This window comes from Alosa sapidissima, chromosome 1, assembly GCF_018492685.1.
Source record: "Alosa sapidissima isolate fAloSap1 chromosome 1, fAloSap1.pri, whole genome shotgun sequence".
NCBI lineage: Eukaryota > Metazoa > Chordata > Actinopteri > Clupeiformes > Clupeidae > Alosa > Alosa sapidissima.
Window position 1 is genome coordinate 38,442,258 of NC_055957.1, and position 12,152 is coordinate 38,454,409.

The 12,152-nt window shown below is 47.4% G+C and overlaps 1 protein-coding gene across 1 annotated transcript in view; it reads right to left on the reverse strand.

Moving 5' to 3' along the window:
* Positions 1–12,152, reverse strand: part of tenm3 (teneurin transmembrane protein 3) — a 222,978-nt gene that overhangs the window by 105,851 nt on the left and 104,975 nt on the right. Inside the window, 1 exon segment of the mRNA XM_042087438.1 lies at positions 10,239–10,473. Within this exon segment, the coding sequence (XP_041943372.1) occupies positions 10,239–10,473 (235 nt within the window).

The following is a 12,152-nucleotide window of genomic DNA, read 5'->3' on the forward strand; positions in this document are numbered from 1 at the left end:
CACAGACAGAGCAAATGAAGCAGAGCCCAGAACACACACACACACACACACACACACACACACACACACACACACACACACACACACACACACACACACACACACAAACACACATACACAGACACACACACACAGACACACATAGATTCTCTCCCGCTGCCAAAAAGTCAGCACACCAGATCTCTGCCCACTCCACCCATCTGTTTATCTCTCTCTCTCTCTCTCTCTCTCTGTCTCTTAGTCATAAGGCTGAGAGTGACCTGAATCCGCATCCGGATATGAAGTGATTGGGCCGTAAATCTGAACAACATATCCCGACATTTGGAACTCTGAACTTAGGCGGCGCTTACACTACTAGTATTTCAGACGAACATTATGCAAATGAGCTCATGTCTGAACTAAGCGAAGAGTTTCGGTGTCGTTCACACATAATTTCTGCATGTAAGCATCATACCTGAATCACCCGAAGGGTCAAACATCCGTTTGACAAATATCTGCATATAGTGCGGAGGGCATATCTGAAAACAGTTTATGACTGTAGTCTGTGACTGGGGGAGTGTAAGCTTAGGAATGAGGAACACACACACACACACACACAATACATTGTATTGCACTTTCAGCTCAACTACTGTATATGTATATAAATATATATTCATAACATTATTACGCACAGTAGAATCATGAGTTCAATTCTCTGGTGTGATGTATTCTCTCCTCAATAAAAGTATGAGGCAAGGACTTCAGTCGCCCACACAATTAAATTAATATTACGATTCATCAGCCAGGTTTATGGGATTCACTGTAAATTTCTCCAAATGAACTATGCAATTTCACCCAATACAGTAAGCCAAGTGAACACACACACACACACACACACACACACACACACACACACACACACACATAAGCACACACAAAAGCTGTTGTCACAATTTTCTCAATTCTTTCAGAACAGCAGTACACACAGAATTGCAATGATAAGGTCCTGCTGATGACCCTGAGTCACAATGCTGCACAGAGTAAACAATGGTTCCGACTCGCTGTTGCTATGGTGCCCCCGTGTCAGATTCTCCCTCTCTATCTCTACTCTCAGCCAACATGAGAAGCGGGTTGAAGGCAGATGGGTGAGGTGGGTCATGCTTTCGGGCATGAGAGGTCAGCAGGAGTAGCGTGGCACACGTCCCCATAACCCCTATTTGGCAGGCGGGTGGGAACACATCCATCTTTATTAGGATGTCATGCCCGTTTTTGAGAACCGCTTGCTTTGGTAATTTTCTACATGAGGGACATGAGACACGGGAGACAAAAACAATTAGAGGGAAAGGTTGTCAGAGCGCGCGTGTGTGTATGCACACACGCACACACACACACACACACACACACACACACACACACACACACACACACACACACAACGTCGCCGCTATTGAGGCTGCTTCAATTAGCACTCATCCCGGCTCTGTCTGGGAAAGGGAATGCAGGCAGAGGAGAGAAAGAAAAAGAGGGAGAGAGAGAGGGACAGAAAGAGGGAGAGAGAGAGAGAGGGACAGAAAGAGGGAGAGAGGGGGGGCATGAGCTGAGATCAGCAGGCGAAAGGCCCAGGGCAAGGTCTTTTGAGACAGAAGCTCATACTCACACACACACACACACACACACACACACACACACACACACACACACACAGACACACACACACACACACAGAAACACACGCACATGCACACATACATGCAATCAAAGTTTCTTCTGCTCATCAATCCTCAGAAGGAGAAGAGCAGACTATCTGACTTTCAGAGACACACACCTCATCAAAAGCTGAAAGAAGATCTACAGCTCATCATGTCTTTCTTTTTTCCCTTTCTCTCTTTCCTGTCTCCCCAAAGGCTCTCTCCCTCTCTCCATGTCTCTCTCTCTCTCTCTCTGTCTATCTCTCCTGTCCTCCCCCTGATGGCTTTGCCAGGGTTCTGAGGAGTAAGATGATGAGTGGGTTGTCAAGTGGACCTGCCACACACTCACACACACACACACACACACACTCACACACACACACACACTCTCTCTCTCTCTCTGCAGTACCTTCCTCTGACCTCGCTGACCTAATGACCTCTCTGTGGAAGGACTTGAAACCTCTGACTCCTGTTACCTCCCCACACATGCATGCATTTACACATAAAAACATGGGCAAGCAAACACACACGTGTGTGTGTGTGTGTGTGTGTGTGTGTGTGTGTGTGTGTGTGTGTGTGTGTGTGTGTGTGTGTATGTATGTGTGTGCTAGTGTGCTAGGATGTTTGCCATCTAATATCTTATCCATTTAATTTCATGAGCAGGTCTGGCTTGCTGTGTTTGGTGGCTGTGTGACTGTGCTCTGTCGATCGTTGTGTGATATCATTTCTACGACATGCTGAGTCAAAAGGCTCCATAATGAGAGATCAATCAAGCCAGAGGCAGATCGTTTGATACTTTTGTGATCCAGCCTCACAGAAAACAAAATAATCTCTTCAATCGGTAAATTAAAAGAACAATTAACGATAATTAAATCTCATTCATTCTGGGGCCAACTCTGTTATACATATTTATATATTTTAATTGTAATAGACTCCCTGTACTTTCAGCCATCAAACACTTCTCTTAAACAGACACACACACACACGCACACATCCCGCCCCCACACACACATGCGCACACAAAAACAAATGACTTTTTATCACACATTTTATAACAAGATAAGGGCAAGAAGTGGTGTGAGCAAGGTTTTGTGAAACTTCTTAATTTCTTTATTTTTTTGGTGATTAAATGTGCTCCTTTGCTTCCTCATGAAGCCCCTTTTAACACCTTCGGCTCCAACCGCAGTGGAGAGCCGCAGACGTGCAGTAAAGTCTATTTTTATGAACTCCCTGAGGCCCAGTAAGAGGCCCTGCTGATGTGTTGATGAACACACAGATACTGTGTTTGGGAGTCTTACAGGGCCGTGTTATGGCTGCAGAGACGGGGGTGACTGTGGCGAATGGATTGGAGCCGGGGTGACACGCAGCCCCTGGAGTGACCCCTACTAATCCCCACATGTGCTGTCTGCAGGGGGACGCCTTCCAACAAGTGGCCCCCAGGATGGCAAGACACGCCACTTGGGTTTAAATAGCACAGGGAACAAAACTAAATAAACATAGTGGCCTCATCAAGAACACTGAAAAAGAAACTAACTTGGCTAATTTAGTTTGAATAGTTTGGTATTGATCTCAAAGGTACCACTGCACACTCTCTTTCTATCTAGCTCTCTCTCTCTCTGTCGCTTTATTGGCATTAATGTAAAGTTACAATAATAGCAAAGCAATATGATGTATAACATCACAAAACAAAAATGATCAAGGAAAGATACAATTATCTCTCTTTTTGTCTCTCTCTCTTTCTCTCTCTCTCTCACACACACACACAAACACACACACACACACACACACACAATGATCATAAGTGTGGAAAGAATCAGTAGGGATCAGACAGTATTCATGTCTCCTGACTTCAGAAGGTATGGAAGTGTGTGTTTCTGTGTGCCTCTGTCTGAGAATAGGAATGTGCGAATGCCTGTATATTTTTGCATGCATCTGTCTGAGAATGAGAATGTGTCTGTGTGTGAGTGTGTGTGTGTGTCTGTGTGTGTGTGTGTGTGTGTGTGTGTGTGTGTGTGTGTGTGTGTGTGTGCATGCATTTGTGTGTGTGCGTAGGTCTCAGAACAGGTGACTGAAAGTGTAAGCCAGTGATGACACGGGGATTATCGGCCCTGAAGTGAAAACTCAGTCCAGACACCTCGGCATTCTGCCTGCCACTAATCCTCCCCCTCTATTCTACTCTACTCCATGCATCCTCCTCCTCCTCTATTCTACTCTACTCCATGCATCCTCCTCCTCTATTCTACTCTACTCCATGCATCCTCCTCCTCCTCTATTCTACTCTACTCCATGCATCCTCCTCCTCCTCTATTCTACTCTACTCCATGCATCCTCCTCCCCCTCTATTCTACTCTACTCCATGCATCCTCCTCCTCCTCTCATCACTGTAGCGCATGGCCTGAATGACTTGTCACCATTCATGTTTACTGACATCTCAGGCCAGTGCCACTGCTGTCATGAAATATAACACTGGTGTCGGAGAAGATGTGTGCAGATCATATTTTAAAAATGGAGGTCAAAAAAGATGTTCTACAAAAGGGACTCTGCTTACTTAGGAATCTCTGCATGCCACTGAAATAGTTTGGTGAAAGAAGGAGAAAGAAACACTGGAACTGATAAAGAGAGAGAGAGAGAGAGAGAGAGAGAGAGAGAGAGAGAGAGAGAGAGAGAGAGAGAGAGAGAGAGAGAGAGGAAGGATGCTTTTGTAACCTTAATGTTTAAGTAAATGCAAATCTCTACAATTGTTATTCAGAAAAAACATATTTTCCTTTCCCACTATTCTTGTCTGAACTATCGCAAAACAATAACAACAACAGCAACAAAGACAAGTACACCAAAAAAACTCTCTAAAAATCAATCACACACAGATGACAAAGCAGTATGCGCTGGAGGTAGCTCCCAGTTGGTGTGCGTGCCTCCTTTGGATTGACCCCTGAGCATATGTTGTGTCTGTCTTTGTTAGAGCGCAGGGGAAAAACTCAAAACAGCTGCCTCTGCGTATTACTGAGGTGTTCAATTAGAAGCCGGCAGTCAGTGCAACTTTCAGAGGTCAATGAGTCAGCTTTACTTAGAACAGCTAATTAGAATGTTGAAATGCACTCAATACATACAGGTGCCATAGTTTTTCAAACCTATACAGGGTACACACACACACGCGCACACAAACACACACACAAATGGATACACACACACACACACACACACACACACACACACACACACACACACACACACACACACACACACACAAACACACACAAATGGATACACACACACACACACACACACACACACACACACACACACACACACACACACACACACACAATCCTTTCCTTTATTGATTCATATGTCAGATGTTTTTCACTATTTTCAAACCAATCTTAGCAGTGTTTTCCTTTGCAATGCAAGTTTGTTTTGTCCTGCCAATAATAGTTGAACTGTGATAGAATGGGAAACAGAGAGAGAGAGAGAGAGAGAGAGAGAGAGAGAGAGAGAGAGAGAGAGAGAAAGAAATAGTGCAAAGCGAAAGAGAGGTGGAAGAAAGAGAGAGAGAGAGTCGTAAACTTCATCAAAAGGTCATTAGGCATTTGTTTGGATTTACTGGCGCTCAAGTTTGAGAAAGCTGTGGATTTATTATGATGACTCTGCCTTTAATTAGAGACTAGGTGATAAAGTGGAGACATCTAAATTAACTCATTCATCAAACACTATGTGTACTCATTTTAATGCTCTCTCTGCACTCCTCTCTAAACATGCAGTGTGTGTATACATGTGTGTGTGTGTGTGTGTGTGTATACATGTGTGTGTGTGTGTGTGTGTGTGTGTGTTTACACATGTTTGTATGCCAGATAGAGTTTTAATTTCATATTTATAAACACTTCTGAAATTCAATACAGGAGGCAACTGAAACTATTAGGGCAGATATAACATACTCTTTTTCTCTCTCTCTCTCTCACACACACACACACACACACATACACACACACACACGATGTGCGTGTGTGTCACGGGGCGGCTGTCTTTGAGTGGGATTCTGTATAAATCTGGTCTGAATGGAGCGGAGCAGGTCAGTAATGGCGGAGTGCTGTTAGAACAGCGGGAGCTGCGGAACCCTCTGATTTAAGGCTCTTCACACTTGCTCACAGAGGCGCAGGCAATCAGACAGAACGCCATGCCGAGGGTGGGAACAGTCGGCGGTGTTAATTGAATACAGGCAAAGCCACAAAGGAGCACCGTCGCTGAACGGCACTTACAAGAAAACAACACACAAGAAACACAAAAGTACTCCTGAAGAAAAGTAATCATTCTAAGAGCAACTGTGACACTTGTTAAGGGTGACTTTGCGCCAGACTAATTAATGCTACTGCACACTTGCAAAATCTAATTTTCACTATTATTTTTAGTCGTAGAGTAGAAGAACATGACAAGGAGCTGATGCTTTGAATGTGACGGGAGGATCAGGCTCTACTTTGCTGAGGTGTTACCTGCTGGGTGCCCTGTCTTCTGTCTAATCAACTGCAAAACACCACAAGCTGTGAACACACACATGCATGGACACATGTGTGTGTGTGTTTTTATATTTGATATATATATATATATGTGTGTGTGTGTGTGTGTGTGTGTGTGTGTGTGTGTGTGTTTGTCTATGTGTGTCCTGATAAACCTCTGAGTCGACCTTCTGCTGGCATGTTTTGATGCCTGTGCTACACAGCGGGCCACCAGAATACAAAACCCCAGGCTGGTGCTCCCCCTTCTGAGGCCCGGCCCTGGCATGGCCCTCCACTCCCAGCGAGGGGCCCCCATCGGCTCCTGCTGCTGCTGCTTCTGCCTCAGTCTGGGCCCCCCTATCTGTTTTCTTCTCCCCATGGCTGTAGTGGCAATGGTGCGGTGCGGTGCGACGGGCTCCGGGGAGGTGCTCCGGTTTGAGTACACAGGTTTAAGCCCCTGCTTGTTAATAATAGATGTGTACATATTGTTTTGTCAATATGAGCCGAGGAGAGCCCAAGGTCAGGAGGAGAGGATGCAGACAGTCACAGCAGGACAAACTGACAGAGAGAGGGGGGTGGGGGGGGGGGGGGGGCGAGCGAGAGGAGGAGAGAGCGGGACAGAAAGGGGGAGATAGGAATAGAGAGGGAGAGGGGGGAGAGAAACAGAGGGATAGAGAAGGATAGAGAGATAAAAAAGAGATAGGAGGGAGGTGAAAGAAAGAGTGTAAAAGAGAGAGCGAAAAAGTAGGAGAAAGGGAGCCAGATTGAAACTAAGAATGTGAGAGAGAGAGAGCAAAAGTGAGAGAGGAAGAGAGAGAGATAGCAAGTGTGACAGGGATGGAAGGGGGGGGGAAGGATGAATGAGAGAGGGCGTGTAGGAGAGATGGAGTGAGAAGGTGGAGGTAGAGGAAAGAAGAGATGAAAAGGGGAGGATGGAATGACAGAAATAAAAGCGAGGGAATAGAATGGCAGCTGTGCAGTGTGACACGTGCGAGAACACATGCTGAGACACACACACACACACACACGCTCACACACACACACACACACACACACGCTCACACACACACACACACACACACACACACATGGAGGGGGGCAGACAGGTGTGCTATTCTGGGCCTCTGCTCAACTCACATAATACAACACATACAATTACAGCACTTAGATATGCATTATACAGCTCAGGCAGACAGGCACACTCACACACACTCACACACACACACACACACACACACACACACACACACACACACACACACACACACACACACGCACGCACACACTAACACACTCACGTACTCACACACTCACACACAGTCAGAGAGAAAGAGCGTGAGATGGAAAAACTATCCATGAACGCATTGTGCAGTGTGCATCACCTCCTCCCCTCTCCTTTCTTCCCTCCATCTCCCTTGCACCTCCTCCCCTCTCCTTTCTTCCCTCCATCTCCCTTGCACCTCCTCCTCTCTCCTTTCTTCCCTCCATCTCCCTTGCACCTCCTCCCCTCTCCTTTCTTCCCTCCATCAGAGGCCCACTGCACCTCCTCCTCTCTCCTTTCTTCCCTCCATCAGAGGCCCACTGCACCTCCTCCTCTCTCCTTTCTTCCCTCCATCAGAGGCCCACTGCACCTCCTCCTCTCTCCTTTCTTCCCTCCATCAGAGGCCCACTGCACCTCCTCCTCTCTCCTTTCTTCCCTCCATCAGAGGCCCACTCCCCCGCACACTCCCCTGTCCACCTTCCGCTTCTCCTCTCTTTGTGCCCTGGAAGATTTGTGGCACACGTCACATGGGGCACATGTGTGTGTGTGTGTGTGTGTGTGTGTGTGTGTGTGTGTGTGTGAGAGTGCATGTGTCAGTGTGTATGAACATGTGTGTCTGTGAATGTGTATATTATGTACGTGCACACACATATGCGAGTCTGTGTGTGTGTGTGTGTGTGTGGGGGGGGGGGTCTATGAACGTGTGTCTGTGAACGTCTATACTATATTATATACATGCACACATGTGTGTCTATGTACATGCACACACATGTGTGTGTGTGTGTGTGTGTGTGTGTGTGTGTGTGTGTGTGTGTGTGTGTGTGTGTGTGTGTGCGTGTACAGTATGTGTCAGTGTGTATGACCATGTGTGTCTGTGAATGTGTATATTATGTACGTGCACACATATGTGAGTCTGTGTGTGTGTATGTATGTGTGTGTGTGTGTATGTCGGTGTCTATGAACATGTGCACCTGTGAAAGTGTGTATGCACATGTGCATATATACAGTATGAGTCTGTGTGTGTGTGTGTGTGTGTGTGTGTGTGTGTGTGTGTGTGTGTGTGTGTGTGTGTGTGTGAGAGTGTGTGTGTGTGTGTGTGTGTGTGTGTGTGTGAGTGAGTGAGTGAGTGTGTGTGTGTGTGTGTGTGTGAGTGTGTGTGTGTGTGTGTGTGTGTGTGTTTGTGTGTGTGTGTGTGTTTCCATAGTGATTCTGTGAATGGGGCCAAGCGTTTTCAAGGCGAGGGGACCTGGCCATTCATTAGTGCTGGTGTTTGACAGAGAGCCAGAGACACCCAGAGAAACACATTAGCTCTCCCTCACCTCCCACACCATAAGACTGGCTCCTGCCTCGTAATTAAGACCCCACTGGGCAGACCCAGGAATGAAGAGCAACACAACCCAAACAGAGTGGGCCAGGCCACAGCACACCGGCAGCAGAGATCCCCCCCTTTCCCCACCTACGTCTCTCTCTCTCTGAGCCTCTTGGAGACATTGATCTCATGGTTAGCAGTCTGGCCATTCCCAGGCAATTTGCTAACTTGTTTGATGAATGCATTTGATGAGCGTCATCCGGTGTGCAAAGGTGCTACTTCACGTTACATCCATCAACACCATGCTGCAATGGGATATGTAGGCCATCGACAAGCTGGCCAACCGGGCGGACCTGTCACTGTGGACAAACACTGCTGGGATTGACCGGGAGACTGTACATTAATACCTCTAATTGCTGCGGTGCACTGGAGCCAGTCTTATTGACTTCTCTATCACATAGATGCTTGACAGATGGATTGAGTTACGCATCTGAGAGCCCTGCCAGTCCCTCTCTGGTGTAGTTTATCATTATGATAATAAGATGCTTCATTGTGCTGGGGAAATTCAAGCACTTTTATTCAACAACCTTTTAACTCAAAATACGTCTACATTTAACTACACACTACTATTTTTTAATTCGCTTCGCTCAACAATTGACACCTCTTGCACAGAGGAGTATAATAAATGCTCTTTGTGCTAACAGATGGTTAGTCATAATAACAGTTTGAAGAGAAATAATGAATAGATTTGACCAACTGGTCTCACTAAGTGGCAAATTTGATTGACGTAGGTTTCAGCGGTCCCTGTTCGGCACGCATAATCCTGGGAAAGTTTCCACAACTGCTGCAGAGTCTACACACAAACACTCAGTGATGATAGTGGACGTTGGACTATTTTGCTCATTTAACACCTAAAAAGGTTTAATCTTTAATTAGCACAATTTGGACAGTGGGTGCTAAGCTCAAGGCCATGTCTACCCCTGATGGTTGACCTGTGCTTCAGCAGCACATTTCTCTGACAGATAAGGCTGTAGAGGAAGAAGACCAGGCCAAATTATATGTGATAACATAAAGGAGATGCTTCTGGACACTAGGTCTTAGGTCACTCTAGCTTCTAGCTGTCTACTGTGGGGGGCTAGTTTAACCTTAGTGAATACACCAGTAAAGGCTGTGGGGGGCTAATTTAATCTTAGTGAATACACCAGTAAAGGCTGTGGGGGGCTAATTTAACCTTAGTGAATAAACCAGTACAGGCTGTGGGGGGCTAGTTTAACCTTAGTGAATACACCAGTAAAGGCTGTGCTCATTCTTTCTGGCAGTTATTGTGAAATGACATTGTAATAGAGAGGCTATAATGTTGTTTGGTCTCATATAGCACAGAAACAATCGACCTGGTCAGCAGAATCAGCATTTCACAGAGCAGTTACACTGCAGGGCTTATGAAGTGGCCAACCAAATCCCTCATGCTGTGGTGCCAACCAATGATACGGGTACAAACGACGCTTGGCGCTCACCTGCTTTCCAGCGGCACATTGCTGCCCAGGACCCAGCTGTCCTGCAGCGGGACGGATTCGGGCGTGGTTTGCAGCTCGGCGGGCAGTGCGGCCGGCGGCGCCGGGCTCACGTTGCGACGGTTGGTCAGGGAGTTGTGGTTGAGCGCGGTGACGGACGGCTGCTGCTTGTGCGGAGGCGGGGCTGGCGGCAGCGTGGACTGGCCCTGCTGGTGATGATGCTGATTGGACAGTTGCTCTGGAGGAGAGAGAAAGAGACAGACAGCTGGGTTAGCCAATGGGCAAGGCGGGCAGACGGGCAGGCAGACGAGGGACGGGCGTGTGGGCATGTGTGGGCATGTGTGGGCATGTGTGGGTAGTAGAGTGGGACCGCTGGGTAATTAATTGTCGGTGGTTAAAACAAAAGCTGCCAGGAGCAGAGGGAGCATTGTTACAGCACAACATCTGGGGGACATTACAACATTACAGAAGATCAGCGGTGGCTTTATGGACGCACTTGCTCACACACCAGCTGCTGCGGTGCTGCTCGGGCACACACACATACACACACACACACACACGCACAGAGAAAGAGAGAGAGAGAGAGAGAGAGAGAGAGAGAGAGAGAGAGAGAGAGAGAGAGAGAGAGAGAGAGAGAGAGAGAGAGAGAGAGAAGCTGTCTGGAGTGGTTCTGAGTGCAACAGTAGCAGTTGCATATGTGGTGTACTTAAATCAGAATAAAGAGGACAGAAAAGAACTCTCTTGTGGAGCTACTCAAACTCATTTGATGTAACCACACACAAACACACACACACACACACACACACACACACACTCACACACACACACACACACACACACAGACTTCATTAGAAGATGTTATCACTTTCAATTTCATAGCCCAAGATTCCACTGATATCATTAATGAGCGGGAGACCTTGATAAGACATCTAAATGTCTAGACGTCTCACAGCATCTCCCATCTGTGGCGAGGCATTATGGACCTCAGGTGTGTTTCTGCACAGATGCACTCCAGCCGTCCCCCCTCGTCCTTGCTCTCTCACCTCTCCCACTCAGTCAGGTGGAAAAGCACCCAGACAGACAGCGACACACCTCTTCTCTTTCTCTTTTCAGGGGCGCATCACACACGGCATCTCCAATGTGCTCAGAGAGCCAGACACACACGCGCTCGCACACACGCACGCACGCACACACACACGCACACACTTCCATATCTCGAGAGGCACTGAAAGAACATCACGTAGTGCCCGGCTTTATCCACTCCTCAGTGTGCCCCGCCACCAAGGGCCACACAAGGAGACAGTCCTCTCGACGGCTTCCTCTCTCAGTACAGACACCATACACACTCCATATGTGTGTGTGTGTGTGTGTGTGTGTGTGTGTGTGTGTTTGTGTGTGACTGTGTGTATATCTGAGTTAAGAGGGCACAGATAAGGAGCGTTATAGCCTCTGCTTATTAGTGGAGTGGATGGGGGGGGGGGGGGTGGCAGGGAGCAATAACACTAAAGAAGTTGACTGCTGTAAAGCAATATCGGGTATGAACAGACTGGCCGTGATGCGCCCCTGAGGAGGAAGGGCCCGTGAGTGTGCTGAGCAGAGGGGGCTATTTATACGCTGCTGCGTGACTCTAATTGTACGTTCGGCCAGCACTTCACTGAATATGCAGGGAATGCAGCCCAGAAGAACATGGAGGAGGAGACACACACACACACACACACACATCCTGGCACTTCTTCAGCACTGGGAACCTCTGGCTAGAGCCCCACGCCCATCCTGTAGCTAGTGTCTGACTGCGGTCTGTTTGGCACTCTATTGTGCAGTGGGCTTTGCTGTTAAGCGTCTGTTCATTCAAGCCGCTCGACAGACTCTCTCTTCTCTCTCTCACACAGACACCTTCTATCTTTTCCTTCCTTCTTT